This window comes from Tursiops truncatus, chromosome 11 (genome assembly GCF_011762595.2).
Source record: "Tursiops truncatus isolate mTurTru1 chromosome 11, mTurTru1.mat.Y, whole genome shotgun sequence".
Lineage (NCBI taxonomy): Eukaryota > Metazoa > Chordata > Mammalia > Artiodactyla > Delphinidae > Tursiops > Tursiops truncatus.
In genome coordinates this window covers 61,393,031-61,408,787 of record NC_047044.1, presented here as the reverse complement: position 1 = coordinate 61,408,787, position 15,757 = coordinate 61,393,031, and the positions used below count along the sequence as shown (strand labels likewise).

Below are 15,757 nucleotides of genomic sequence, written 5' to 3'. Positions count from 1 at the left end.
CTGTATTAGGCTCTAGGAGAACAAAAAGATGAAAATATGTGACTCCTGCTGTCAGGAAATTCACAGATAACAAATAAGTCTAAAATAAAGGTAAGTTTTTTCCACCTAAAAGTTATTCTTTAGAAAGGACTTGACTTATTGTATGAGAGCCTTTACAACTTAGCTGGAAGTGAAACTGACATGCTCTGGGAGATTGACTCAAAGCATCTATGGTAATGAGGAAAACATTGATGTTAAAGATGTATCTGACGATTTTTTTTTTTTTTTTTTTTAATTTTTTTATTTTTGGCTGTGTTGGGTCTTCGTTTCTGTGCGAGGGCTTTCTCTAGTTGCGGCGAGCGGGGGCCACTCTTCATCGCGGTGCGCAGGCCTCTCACTGTCGCGGCCTTCTCCTGTTGCAGAGCACAGGCTCCAGTCGCGCAGGCTCAGTAGCTGTGGCGCACGGGCTTAGTTGCTCCGCGGCATGTGAGATCTTCCCAGACCAGGGCTCGAACCCGTGTCCCCTGCATTGGCAGGCAGATTCTCAACCACTGCGCCACCAGGGAAGCCCTATCTGACGATTTTGAATAACATTACTTTATAAAATGTGAGAAAAGTAGTATTTCTAAGTTAACATATTGTTTTATGTATCTGTAATCGTTTGTAAATATTTCAGTATGAATACTAAAAGATAAGGATTCTTTAAAAAAATAAGCATAGTACCACCTAAAGAGAAAATAATTTCTTTAATATCATAAAAGATAAACATTTCTGATTGTCTCAAATGTCATAACTTTAAAAATTACTTTATAAATAACTAAAAATTATTTTAGTTAGTTTAAATCAGTATTCAAATTAAGTCCACATACTGAGATTGGTTTGTTGTCTCTTTTAACCTATTGGTTTTGCCTTCCTCTCTCTCTTTCTCTTCTTGCAATTATTTATTTTAAAAAAGGTGGTGGGGAGAGGATTTGTTCTATAGCTATAGTTTTCCACAGTCTGGATTTTGCTGATTATACTCCTGTGGTATTTTTTTCCCACTGAACTCTGTTTCTTTGTATTTTCGGTAAATTGGTATTTGGATTTAGAGTCTTGATCAGATTCAGGGACAATTTATTTGGTGAGATTACTTCATGCGTGGTGATAAGGTCTCCCATTAGGAGGCACACAGTGTCTGGTTGTCTCTCTTTTTGTGATATTAGTGGCCTTGAAAATCAATGCAGTCCATTAGGGATTGCAAAATGGCGATGTTCTAATTCTAACATTCCTTCTTCATTTATTCTTTTCTATAATAAGAAACTTCTCTCATCTACTCTATGGTACCACTCTATGGTACAATTTAAATAGGAAAGTTGGGATAAATTTTTACCATTTTGCAAAATAATGAGTTGGTTTGCTAGTATTATCCTCCAATGTTGACCAATTAGCTAATTTTTAAAGTGACATGGTGAACTCATGGATTTAAACATATTTGATATATTCAATCTGTTACAGTTATTACCCTTACTGATGTTCAAATTGTCCTGTTTTTGGCAAGGGACCTCTCTAAGTTGGATCCTGAGCCCTTTTGACACAACCCTCGTTGTCTTTGAATGTCTTTTAAGAGAAAATGGCATTTTAAGAGACCACAATCTAGGTGCTAATGAGACTTATTACTATTGGCTGATCATTTTTTCTAGGCCTTTAGTCTGGACGGAGCTAGGAAATATAAATTTACAGATTTTAAAGCATTTAAAGATATATCATTGTTGATACTTCCAGTGCTTCCAATTCAAATTCAGGACTATGTGTCCTGCAACCGTATCTGCTTTCACACCTTCTGAGAACCCCAGGTCTCAGTCACACTGAGAGTGCCAGAAAGTTCACATAATCACTCATTTATTTTATCTCACAGTACACAACAGTCTCAGAAAAATAACACCAACACTACAACCAACAATATGACAACTAAAAAGCAGTTTAAGATCTTTTCAAATGCTTTTTGTCCTTAGGATATATGTCACTAAGAACGTTCAGTCAGTTATAACTTTATGGTATAAAGTTACTTGGAATAGTTATGCCATCAGTTTGGCACTTGTTTTCATTTTGTTTTTGATTCGTGGGAATTGCTTTTTAAAATGTAAAATTTTGGGTTTTTTAAAATTAATTAATTTTGTTTTAAAATTATGTAAAAAATGTGCAAAATAAGTTATCTTCAAAGAAATTTAGTTTCTATCCTTATCTTCTTTACCCCATTCCCTCCCTCCTCTGTAGGTAACTATTTAAAAACATCTTTTACGGCTCGCTCATTCTTCCTATGTATGTTTTTAAGTGTAAGCAGATGTTTTTGTTCCAACACCCTTTGTTAGATAAAAGTTAGCAAATTAAACAGTTTCCTCCACCTTGCTTTTTATTTAGCTTTTACATTTATTTATTTATTTATTGTTTTGCGGTACACGGGCCTCTGCACTGCCGCGGCCTCTCCCGTTGCAGAGCACGGGCTTCGGACGCGCAGGCCCAGGGCCATGGCTCACGGGCCCAGCTGCTCCATGGCATGTGGGATCTTCCCGGACCGGGGCACGAACCCGCGTCCCCTGCATCGGCAGGCAGACTCCCAACCACTGTGCCCCCAGGGAAGCCCCATCTTTTTAAGTTTTTTAAAGATACGAGTTTGTATTAAAATTACAAAAATGTAACATTATTAAGGTATGATTCATGCAAAGTGCCATGTTTCTGAACTAAAATAAATGGATGAGAATGGAACCTAAAGAAGTATTAGACATGTAATTCAATACTTAAGACAATTACAAGTGATTCAGATTTAGTTTAATTTTTCAAAAAGATCATGAAATCTTTTGCAAGACTCTTGAAAATGACTCCTACAGAACAAAACGATAGAGAGAAAACATTTCAACAAAACATTTAACAACCACATTGCTCAAGTATTAAGGACAGAGATCTAGAAAGTAATACATATTGATTTACTTTGCATCTTGTAATTACCTCTGCTATCAGTGCTTCTTACTATCATGGAAACTCTCCCACAATAAGCGTACATCACAAACATTTTGTACTTAATTTCACAAGGTCACAGCCCTCCTGAGAGCCTATTCATGGACTTCATTTTCAAAAGTGGTAACGATTTCCAGAAATTGACTCATTTTCTCATATACATCCTAGAAATGCCACCTTCTCACTATCTTCCACTTATTTTGTGACCAAAAACTACCTAGAATACCAACGAGCACTAACATATCTGGCTTGAAAACATTAAACATTTTTGGATGTTCCTTCCCATCTTTTAAGTACAAAAAAGGCATTTCAATAAAAACAAATATATAATGAAGTCATGTTCCTTTGTGTGAAGAAATATGAATGAACTGTGCATTAATATTTAAAGGCAAAGTAGTTCACTGCCAAAACTTTAAATGTCTCACTTTAAATGTCTCAAGAGCACAACAAATTCTGAACACACTAAGATCATGTTGCTACTTCAGTATTCTTGGGAATGGTGAGTGGTCAGTTGGTCTGTGGTTTAGGATCAGTTTCCATGCTTGTTTCTTGAGCGGCTTCTACCTTTGCGGGCTTTTCATAATTTTCCGTTGTTTGATTAAGTTCATGGAGGACAGTAAGAAGAACGTAAAACTGTTTCCTTCTCAATTCCAGCGTATCTTCAACACCTTCTTTAATATGTGAAAGATGCTCTAATTCTTTACGCAGAGCCTCTAGTTCCTTTAATGTCTCACACCTGTCTGGATAATGGTGGATCACTTTTACCAATGCATCATATTCTTGGTGATTTTTTCGTATTCGTTTTGCTTGAAGAATTTGCCTTTTGCACTCAGCAATTTTTTCATGTGCTTCAGCAATGCTACATTCTATTTCTTTGTAAATTTTTTCATAATTTTCCATTTCTCTGAGATTCATATCATATACCCGCAAAGTTTTGCGCATTGAAAATTCACATTGGGACAGCGTGAGCAGCATACGTTGGTACTGGCTGTAGTCCTCTTCCTGGGATCCAGAGTAGCACCATTTAATGAAACTTTTCACTAGCAGATTAATTCTCCGATCATCTCCAGCGCCATCTCCATCAATTAGGAGACGCTTCCGTATGATTTCGTCGTCAGTCACGGACCCCATGGCGTGGGCGGCGGCGGCGGCGAAAGCTGAGGCGACGGTTGGCGGCGGTTGGCGGGCGACGGAAGTCGAACTCCCACAATGCAGCGGGGTAAACAGTTATGGAGGCGGCGGCGCGTGCGACCGTCCGCTCACACGCCGCCGCAGCCGCCGCCGCCGCCGCCGCAGGCGGCGGCAGCGGCGACCCTGCGCTCCCCGAACTCCCCAGGGGGCGGCCGTTCCACCTTGCTTTTCAAACTTAATATTATATCTTGGAGATTATTCCATGGTAGTAATAATATATAATTTAAAATATGCCTATAAAACTAAATTGATAAATAAAATACTGTAAATTGACATTTGACTATTTTAGCTACTTCCCTAAAAGTTTGGCCTCGAAAACTGTTCTTGAATCTTTTCATTGGGAAAATGGATTGCTTTATGTTCAGGGTTGCCTTATTTGGGAGCATAGGTGGGCAACTATAAAACAGTACAATTGGAACCGGAAGTTGGAAATTTGAGCAGGATCTACAAGGATGGTGAGGATTTGGGTGTGCTGGAGAGTTGGGGAAGGACCTGCTAGATGACCAGACAGTGTGGAATGTGTATGGTGCCTACGGGATCAGAGAGCCTGGCTAGAGCTGCAGGTTTGGTAAAGGAAATTGATTGTCAGGGAAATAATTATTTGAAATAATTCAGGATCTGGTGAGGGTCTTGATAAGGTAGATGCCATTATCTTTGTTCTTTTAACAAAGATTTATTGAGCACCTACTTTGTGAAAAGTCTGCAGGGTGCTGGGGAAACGGGGAAGAAAGATATGGTCTCTCCCTTAAGGAGCAGAGACATTTCATTACTAAGGAGAAATACAGTGTGCTGTGGGGGCATACTAATGGGAGGTAGTCAGGGATGCCTTCTAAGGAAGTGCGTTTAGGCTGAGATCTATGGGATGATGAATAAGTGTTAGCTGCTGGTGATGGACGTGGGAGTAGCAGGGAGAGGGTGATAGTTCTAGGCCGAGGGGCAGCCCTCAGGGAAGAAAATGAGTGTGGTTCCATAACTGAAAAAATGTCCTCTGTGTTTGAAAGGGCTGGACAGTGGAGGATAGAGAGGATCAGAGATGAGAGTGAATTCGAGAGAAATTGCAAACGAGGACTTGATAAGAAAAAGGAACTGTTTCCTGGAAGGCATATGATAGGCACTCAATACGTGGAATGGATGAATAAATAAGCTTGAGATTTCAAATGTGGACTACGAAGTGATGGAGTCATGGGTAGGAGTAAATAAATGGGCACAGGGTACTAGTCTGGAAGGCAGATTAGTTGGGTTTTAGACACATGGATCTTGAGGCGTGACATTCTGGCCGTTTGTCAAATACCAATCCTCACAGCTTCAGGCTACTGTTGAAATTGTAAGGCTCAAGTGTGGGAAACAAAAGATAGAGTGCTTTTCCTTGGGAATTATGGTTAGAAGAAGGAGATGAGACTTAGGGTGGGACAGAGGAGAAGGGTGGAGAATTTCAAGGACAGAGTGGTAAACAGAGGTCAAGGACACCAGCTTGTACCAAATGAGACAATCTGGTTGACACCACTTGCAAAATGCCAACATGTTATACAGACATATGGGTGGAGTGGGGAGGGGTGGGAAAGGCACGGGATCTGCAGTCACAAGACCTGGACTCAGTCCTCGCTCTGCCTTTTACCATATTTCTGACCTTGGGCAGTAATTACTTAAAGTTTTCTGAGTATCCGGCTGCTTATTTATGAAATGAGAAAGAATGGCTGCCATGTTTGCATCTCAGAGATATTGTGAGATTGAAATTAAAAATATCTGTAAACTTGGGCTTCCCTGGTGGCGCAGTGGTTGAGAGTCCGCCTGCCGATGCAGGGGACACGGTTTCGTGCCCCGGTCCGGGAAGATCCCGCATGCCGCGGAGCGGCTGGGCCCGTGAGCCATGACCGCTGAGCCTGCGCGTCTGGAGCCTGTGCTCCGCAACAGGAGAGGCCACAACAGTGAGAGGCCCGCGTACCGCAAAAAAAAAAAAAAAAGTAAAAATATCTGTAAACCATTGGGTTTTCCCCCTCAGTGTTGCATAAAGGGTGTGGCATACACACGGTACTTGAGTGAGTGTTTTTTTGGGGGGGCTGCGCAGCATGCGGGATCTTAGTCCCCCAACCAGGGGTCGAACCCATGCACCCTGCAGTGGAAGCGTGGAACCCTAACCACTGGATCGCCAGGGAATTCACTTGAATGAGTGTTTGAATGAATGTAGGGGTATTACTGTGGCTACTAATTTATGTTTCAACAGAGACCAGATGAAGAAGCTGTGGTGGATCAGGGTGGGACCAGTACAATTCTCAACATCCACTATGAGAAAGAAGAGTTGGAAGGTAAGCACTGCTGTTCTGTGTACCGAGGGAAATCAGCAAGAGGCAGCCTGGCGTGGGAGGAGCAGCTTTGCCATCAGGAGACGTGGGTTGGAGTCCTAACTCTTCTTCACTAGCTGTGAGACCTTGGGAAAAAAATCACTTAATTTCACTTAGCCTCATTTTCCTCATATGTTAAATAAAAGTAGGGATAATAATACCTGTCTCACTGTTAGGCTCTAGTAGACAGACAGCTTGTGAGACAGTACTTTCAGCACAGTAAAGTCCAATATAAATATTAATAAATGACCTATTCCTTGAGAATGTGAAACACTCAGATCAGTTTATTGATTCTTGATAACTGCTTGGAAATATAGATACAAATTTATACAAAAGAAAATAAAATACAAATAGTTTTAAAAACTCAGTTTGGCCATAAGACCCTGTTTTTACCCCATTTCCAATGTATGCTCTTCCCATTCTAACAATACCCATTTCTGCCTGGTGTTTTCATCTAAACAAGAAAAGGGAAAACACACACGCACCTATAACATATTTGGTGAGAGTTCACAGCATAGAGTTGTATAAAAACCCACTGAAGTGGAAGGGAAGGAAGAGGCCTTTTAATTGACCTGCTCTATCTAGTTTACCTTATCAAGGCTCTTCTTCCTTTCTCTCCTCTCCCACCCCCACTCCCCCCATGACCCTTTTGTGCTGTCCTTCTGCTTTCCTTTTTCCCATGGAGCCTAGTTTCCTGATAATGATGGCAATGCTCAGTTTTATTAAAGAAAGGCTCGCGTCCTCTATAGCTTGAACGAGAACCCACATTTGGCTCAAAAGCCTTTGTGCAATCTCGGCAGCATCTCCTGCAACGTTGAAGGCTATGATGCAGTAACTTTCTAATGACTGAGACAGCACGTGAAGTGTCTCTCTGTACTGCTTGTTCCTGTGCTGGTTTTTTTTTTTCCATCAAAGTTGTACAGTCCCCAGAGAAAACTCGTCCTTTGGATGGGAGAGCCAAAGCTGTAGAGGCTGACTCATCCTCTGGGTCTGTTACCATGAGAACTTACGTGGGTGGCTCTGTGGAGGTCAGTGGAGTTCAGACATATCAAGGTCGAGCTTTCGAAGTTATTTTGACCAGATGGAAGAAGAGCCAGTGTGGGTTTCAGCAGTTGGGAGAAAGGGGAAGAAGGAGGGGTGTGGAGGTGGGAGGCTAACATTTGTTGAATGACCCTTGTGTGACAGGCATTCGATTAGGCACTTTGCACAAGTCGTCTTTTTAATCTTCACAGCAACCCAGGCAGGTAGGCATCATCCCTATCTTACGTGATGGGGAAACTGCTCAGGGTCATCTAGCCTAACAGCAGGTGAGGCTGGGATGGAATTCTGCTCTTTCCACTCTGCCACACTGCCTGCAAGGGAGGACGGTACCCAGCATTAACCACCTAACCTCAGCTTCTTGCTCCATCATACGAACATTTTTATGTGTTGCCCCACCCCTCCTTCTGCCCTGATAATCCTATTGCCTCCCTACCGTCTCACTGTACCGTGGGGGTACTTTTACTTTTAGTTTAGTTGTCTGGGCCCACTAGACCTTTGCCCTCAGCAAAGAGGTAACCATTTATGAACACTCTTATCTACTTGGGAGTAGAATAATAAGACTGGGCAAACACTCTTGGATCCCGAGGACTGGGTTCCATCACAGAGGTCAGCTGAGTAATTGGCAGTAGGAGCATCTTCTCAATATGACATCATCTATTCCTTACGTAGTATCCATTTTCCTGTAAAAGAAGGCCGTCTGTGATGATGGCATTGCTAGGAGAAAACAGTCCTTTATACATAGACCTTTTGGAAAACTAGAATCTTATTTATGTTATAGCACTTAAAAAAAAAAAGCACTACAGGCAACAGAGGACTTGGAGTGCCCACGCCTCAGGCCTGATGTAGTTCTCAAGCAGCTCTGGAGAGGAGAAGAGGAAGTTGGGATTTGCTGGAGGATCGGCTATGCTGTGGGCCCCGCCCTGACTCATCCCGAGGGCAGCCCTAGGGCTCAGTGAGGCTGCACTCAGGGAAGTGCTGTCTCTTGAAGGCGTGGAATAAAATCAGTCCCACTCTGATGGAAGACAAGTAAATTGTTCTAACTGTGTTCTGATTTGCCATGTGTGCCATGATACAAGGTTCTGCGGCAGCAGATAAAGCTCTGGGTCTTCCTTCTTCCTTCCCCTTTGTTCTATACCCTCTACACCACGTGACATAAACCACTTTGAGAACTACTTCTGAGAGGTAGTCTCTGGACGTTGTTAGAGACTTGTAAACGTGGTTTTTTTGGCAAAAATTAACTCCATCAGCAGGAGAAGGTGCATTAAACCATAACATCGCTTTTTTTACATACATGGGAAGAATCAAAAGCAAACAGTAGGACAGATTTCCGAAGAGAAACTCGCAAAGAGCAATAGTCCATGATTGCTTCAGTGGACTCTCCCAGTCCCAGAAGAACACCGAGCAGTGGCTTTAATTAGAGGAATGGCTTTTTCCGTCTTTTCTGGCAGGTCATTATTCCTGATTAACTACTAGACTAATGAATCCTAGAGTAAGTTTGGTACCTTCTAATAAGTTTTCAACAGAGGTAAGAGCCATTTGGCCTTAGTTATAAGTTGAAAAAAAAAGGCTTGCATGTGCTCCACATGTTAGACTCACCCTGCGGTTCCTGACTTTGTGTCAACTTGAAGTCCAGGGGTTGGGACACCCGTCTGTCCGTGTGAGCTAGCGAGCTCTGCGCATGCTTAATAAACAGTGTGCTCGGAATGTACTCCGCCTCGGAAAGTCCAGGTTCCATCTGCAGGGTGGGCTCCCCCTGTGATTTCTGTCCTGCTCTGCAAGGTTCCATCCCAGTTCACTAATGATTGCTCTCTGTACGTGTGTGCATACTTATTTAAAAAATAAATTCTAAAATTACATCTTCTAATAAGTTTTTCCTAAATGAATACTTGTATTTGCACACAGTCCCCAGAGAGGAGGTTTGACAATAACTGGAAAAAAGACTGGAAAGAAGGCAGAATTTAGGTGAGTAGGTAGGTAGATGAGGGGGATGAAGACTGTGTGGGCAGGAGAGCAGTTGAAAGGCCAGCAAAGAGACCACAGGATTGGTTTAGTAAAGTCGTTGGGCTGCAGAATCCCGTTAGATGGACTGGATTTTATTGGTGCTGTATTCATTTCCCAGTGTCTATTTGTTTGTCTTCTTTTTTGATTTCACTCAGAATATCCAAGTCCCTGCTTCCAAGTCTCCAGCCTAGAAACTGATGCCTAGTTTTCTGATAACCACTCGGTCATTCTTAGCTCTGTGTCCTGCTGGGGCTTGTTTTCATTTTTGCCTGTCTCTCTGGTGTTTTCAAAAGGCAGGTGCTGTGGTTGGCTAATGTTTGTGGGAACTGATTGGACCAAAAAAATTTCTTAGAGAAGGAAAAGTCTTCCTTGCTAACTCTTTCCAAAAGTCCCCTTATCCAGGAACTCTTCCTGGAATACGCTCTCCATCCTCAGGCTGGCTAGGACCTTCTCAATCATCCCATGCCCTGGTGAGTATTTCATCCACTCGAAACACATTCACTTTGGTTACATGTTCCTGTTGTGACCCCTTTCAGATCAGAGGCCTTCTTAGTTCAGGTTGTGTACTGCTGAGGGGATCCTAAGGGGTTATGTTCCTGCTGGAGGCATCTAGGAGGTATTCCATTTTCTGAATATTTGTGGAGTAATGACCACGTGGAAGATACCGTGCTTTGTTATGTGAGGGATTCCAGGAGGAAGAAGGTCTGACCTGGGACTTGGAGAAGCTTGCAGATGAATAGCGGGAGAAAGACTGATAGATGCCTAACTTTAATGCAAGGCATAAGATAAGTTCATAAGAGAATGCTAGCCAAGGACTCAGGGTTGACAGGAAAGAGGCAGCACCTCTGATCAGGGGGATCAGCAAGAATACCAAGAAGGAAGGTGCATTTGCAATGGATCTTGAAGGAGTGAGACAAGTCGGTGTCCGAAAGCATTGGTGCATCTGTGGAAGAGCAGTTTGGTTTAGGTGGAGGGGAGTGTGAGGTGAGGGTGGGAGCGTCAGCTGAGGCCATGAGGAGGAGACGGAGTCAAAACCAGGCTGTGGGGCTTCCCTGGTGGCGCAGTGGTTTGAGAGCCCGCCTGCCGATGCAGGGGACGTGGGTTCGAGCCCTGGTCTGGGAAGATCCCACATGCTGCGGAGCAGCTGGGCCCATGCGCCACAACTACTGAGCCTGTGCTCTAGAGCACGTGAGCGACAACTACTGAGCCCGTGTGCCACAGCTACGGAAGCCCACGTGCCTAGAGCCCGTGCTCCGCAGCAGGAGAGGCCACCGCAATGAGAAGCCCGCGCACCGCAACTAAGAGTAGCTCCTACTTGCCGCAACTAGAGAAAGCCCGCGAGCAGCAGTGAAGACCCAGTGCAGCCCAAAATAAATAAATAAAATAAAATAATTTATTAAAAAAAAACACCAGGCTGTTCTCTTGTTGTTGGTATAGATGCAGAAGGTGTACATGTCTAGATTTTTTCCCCCCAGAACATTTATTTGGTGTGAGCATGTGTGGGATTTCCACTTTGATCTCTCTTGAGATGATCACTCAGTTCTTTTAGAGAGCTTTCCCTTTGTTTCCCTGTTGAATGTATAATTTGTTCTAGAGAAAGAAAAAACTAGAAAGGAGGCTGGGGCCCGAGCATGCTGGAGCATGAAGAGTCCCGACTATAAGAGTGAGCTGTGATCAGAGCAGTGCTTCCGGAGGATTTGTTTGTAGGATCGAATTGGTGGGGGAGGCAGGAAGGAGGCCCCTGCTGTTGTCAAAGTGGGAGGAGAGAAAGACTTGACATCTCTAATCTATGGGATGGAGTGCTGAGGGGCAAGGTGGAAATCCAAGGTAATGCTGAGGTTTCAAGCCTGGAAAGTTGAGAAAATGCCATGAACAGAAACATGGAAGAAGCGAGTATGAGTCTGATTTCAGGTGGAGGATGGTGAGTTTGCTTTGGAACATATTGAGTCACTGGAGATAAAGATTTGGGGATCATTTGCAGAAGTAAACTTTGAAATCAGGAGAGCAAATATCACTAAAAAGAGAGAAGAAAGGGACCAAGGACAGAAACCCGGGGAACCCTCCTTTGGTGGATTGTGGTAAGGCTGGAGAAGCAGTCAGAGGAGTGCAAGTGAGCCAGGGAAGGCCGTGGTACAGGTATGGGAGAAGCCCAGACCACCAAGGGGAGGAAGTAGTCAAGGGATGGGGCTGCCGCCTGGAGCATGGTGGGCTCTCCAGAGAGTCTTTTGAATTGAACTGAGAGAGACGTAAGATGATAGAGGTTTGGTGATTTAGTGGCTTTGGCGTCCCTGATGAGGGCCGTTTGAGTGGAGAGCGGCCACGTGCAGAGGCTGTGGAACAAGGGGATGGTGAGGAAAGGGAGCTAGGTCGGCACACTGTTCTTGAACATGACTTAATGGAGAAGGGAAGGGGACAGGCAGAGACTTGGGAGAATAGCACTGCACTGGGAACATTTCTTTTTTATTTTTATTTTAAAATATTTATTTATTGAATGAAGGATTCTTTAAATTGTTATAGTGTGCAAAAGTTTCACACACACGATTTCATATAATCCCATAATAACCCTTTTTTCTCCCTACTCCTATATTGCCTATCCCTCCTCCCCGCCCCCCACCACTGGTAACCACTGGTTTGTTCTCTATATCTGTGAGCCTGCTTCTTTTTTGTTTTATTCACTAGTTCGTTGCATTTTTTAGATTCCACCAATAAGCGATATTATAGAGTATTTGTCTTTCTTTGTCTGATTTATTTCACTTAGCATAATGCCCTCCAAGTCCTTCCATGTTGCTGCAGATGGCATTATTTCATTCTTTTTATGGCTGAGTAGTATCCCATGGTATATATGTACCACATCTTCTTCATCCATTCATCAGTTAATGGACACTCAGTTTGCTTCCATATTTTGGCTATTGCAAATAATGCTGCTGTGAACATTGGGGTACATGTATCTTTTCGAATTAGTATTTTTGTGTTTTTCAGATCTATACCCAGGAGTGGAATTGCTGGGTCATATCATATGGTAGGAATATTTCCTTTTTAGGTAAGAGGGACTTGAGAAACCCGTGGAAGGGATGGATGGAAAGGAGAGACTGAGGATGACTGATGAAGTGGGACCCAGTGGGGTGGGAGGCGGTGCTCATTAGCCTGGAAAAGAGGAAAAGCTGGAGGAGGAAAGTGAGCCTGACTGAGAATGGAGGGAGTTCCCAGGACAGGGCCTGTCTTTTCAGTACAATATGAAGCAAGGTCACCTGCTCAGAGGAAGTGTGGGTGCGGTTGTCGATTTGAAGACAGTGACTAAAGACTGTAACAGCTCCCGTGGTGGAAGATGTGCGGGGGCAGCCTGAGATCCAGAGTGTCGAGCAGCAGTAACTGGGCAGAAATGGGGGAAGATCACTGCTCTGTGTATCCAGGTGTAGCATCCCTGCAGCTACTGCTTCTGGGCTCCAGGCTCACCAGGAAGACCGGGGAAACCAGGTGGAGGTGAGAGAGGCCTGGAAGTCAGGCACAAAACAAAATAATGTTTATGGATGGAATGAGAGAGCAGGAAGGAGGAACTAGAGAGGAACACTATGGGATCACTTACTTTCTTGTGTTCCCCTCTTTTTGTAAAATATTTAATATCTCTCCCTCATGCTCCCAGCCTTATGCCCCTTATGATTTGTAACTAGTCTCTCACTGTTATTCTAGATGGTGCAGAAAAAATATAATGGAAACTGATCCTGGAATTTACTGGCTGCTAAAATTGATTCCAGGCATCGTGTTAAGCATTTTATGTACATTTCTTATTTGCTTCTCACAAAAATCTTCTGAGTTTAAAGAATAAGCTTCAGTATTCCTTTTTAAAGACAGTCACAGAGGGCTTCCCTGGTGGCGCAGTGGTTGAGAGTCCGCCTGCCAATGCAGGGGACACGGGTCCGTGCCCTGGTCCGGGAAGATCCCACATGCCGCGGAGCGGCTGAGCCCGTGAGCCATGGCCGTTTGAGCCCGCGACGGGAGAGGCCACAGCAGTGAGAGGCCCGCGTACCGGGCAGGTTGACCTGAGCGCTTAACCACTTTCTCAAATGGAAGTGGCCTCCCTGCCGAGACCTGCTGTAGGTGTCATGGTGTGACTGCATCACGTTTTATCAATTGCTCAAATCGTTGTAGTAGCAACAACTAGCGTTTGTTTTGGACTCTACAGTTTGCAAATCATGTTCACGCCCATTATTTCCTTTGATCTTAACAACATTCCTGTGAGGTTTGCAGCCACGTACAGGACTGAGACCTTCAACTCCCCCATCTCTACAGCTTCAGTCCTGGAGGTCTTTGAAGTTTTGTCATTACAGCGTTGTGACCAGGCCAAAGGACTGTACTCTTTTTCTTCTCCCCTCTCATGTATACTAGCCTCCTTTTCGTGAAGGAGTTCTCTCCACAGACCTTCTGCTTCTTTTCAGGTCATAGGACTCTGTACGTGGGGGTCCGGATGCCGCTGGGCCGGCAGAGCCATCGGCACCACCGAACCCATGGCCAGAAGCATCGGAGACGAGGGCGGGGCAAGGGAGCCAGCCAGGGGGAGGAAGGCCCCGAGGCCCTGGCCCATGGTAACACCTCGGGAGGGAGGGCGGGTGGGTGTCCACGCGGGGAGGTCTGGTGAGGCCGAAGGGGTGTGGAATGGACGTGGAGCAGGGGGTGGGCTTGACTCTCTTCCATAGACTTTCCCCAGCTTGCTTCCAGGAAGAAGAAATGCCTCTGAGAATCAAAAGTATCTTCCTGAAAACTTCACAGTTCAGGCCCCCCAAATCAATATCATAGAAGGTGAAATCATTTGCTAGAGGATTAGCCATTCTTTTTGATCAAATTCATCAGATTTCTAGTTTCTCACGGGATTTCTAGTTTCTTACCATTTCTTCAAATGGTCTTATTAATAATTTTTTTCCTCCTATGAAACTGCTTCCAAAGCATAGCTTTTTTTCTGGGAATAAAGAAATCTTTTTGACCGGAGTTCAGGATTATCTTGTGTATGTTCCTGAAGTTGTGAGGCCCCCCAGGTGCGCTGAGTGTGGCAGGATGCTATTTCTGTTGTAAGCTGAGGCTGGGAGCAGACCTTTCTCCGTGGCTGATTTTCCAGACACGCCATCTCAGCGTGTTCAGTTCATTCTTGGCACTGAGGAGGACGAAGAGCATGTGCCTCACGAGCTGTTCACAGAACTGGATGAGATCTGCCTGAAAGAGGGAGAAGATGCCGAGTGGAAGGAGACAGCCAGGTGAGGCCTTAAGATCGCCTGGGTCCAGATTCGCTTGGGCAGACAAATGTGTGCCTTTCCGTGAGTGACAGGCCCGCCTGCCTTTTATTTCTTCACGGGAGACATGACGACTGACACGGGGACTGACGTTCTAGGGTCCTCTGGGGGAAGCCTTGATGCTGGCCTCTTGGTCACGTCTGTGGTAATACCTATGTCAGTTGACCTTGAGCCCGGGATTGGTGACGGAAACACAGAACGTTAAGGGGGTCCTCGCTTACTAGCTCCTGGGCTCTTGATATTAAAGGTCTGGCTTATAAGATGCCTGAGGGGGCCACCTTGGTTTAGACCTCGCCCAGCAGACATAGCATAGGTCCAGCCTTTTCCTGCGCATGAACCATAGCATCATTTGGGTTTTAATTCACTGGAAATTCCAGAATTTTTGAGACATCCTATTGGACAGTCCAACTTCACAGACACCTTTGGGATTATAGCCAGCCTGACAGTAGGCATCCCTGGATTAGTTGTAGAGTGACTATGCTTGTCTAAGGCCCAAACCCCAGAAGAGCCCTCAGATTGACCAGGGCCATGTCTAGAGCTCCTGCAGTGACTGACAAGCGAGGCTTCTGGGTGATACAAAGCTGGTGTGCCTGAGCCTCGGGGAAGGAGATAAGGTGGGTAACCAGCGAAGCGTGGCTCCACCTCTCATTGGAACAGCGCTTCCTGGATACCTGCTGTATCCGTGGGTGTGTTTCCTGGGTAGAGAGGATTAAACAGGCCAGTCAGCCTGGTACCAAGCAAGGAGGGAATTAGCCTTGTCATTCTGTCTTTGCCAACGTCTGAAAGTCACACAGATAGGCTTTTTATTTTTTTTAATTAATTAATTTATTTATGGTTGCGTTGGGTCTTCACTGCTGCGCGCTGGCCTTCTCTAGTTGTGGCAAGCGAGGGTTACTCTTCGTTGTGGTGCGAGGACTTCTCGTTGCGGTGGCGTCT

General features: G+C 44.6%; 1 protein-coding gene and 1 pseudogene across 1 annotated transcript in view; one reads left to right on the top strand and one right to left on the bottom strand.

Annotated features, from left to right (window-relative positions):
- SLC4A8 (solute carrier family 4 member 8) overlaps window positions 1-15,757 on the top strand; it is an 82,642-nt gene that overhangs the window by 11,864 nt on the left and 55,021 nt on the right. The window contains exons 2-5 of the mRNA XM_073788664.1: window positions 6,383-6,464; window positions 13,976-14,122; window positions 14,256-14,336; window positions 14,650-14,785. Coding sequence (XP_073644765.1) covers window positions 6,383-6,464; window positions 13,976-14,122; window positions 14,256-14,336; window positions 14,650-14,785 — 446 coding nt within the window. The remainder of the gene's footprint in view (window positions 1-6,382; window positions 6,465-13,975; window positions 14,123-14,255; window positions 14,337-14,649; window positions 14,786-15,757) is intronic.
- Window positions 2,768-4,107, bottom strand: LOC109552099 (THO complex subunit 7 homolog pseudogene; annotated as a pseudogene).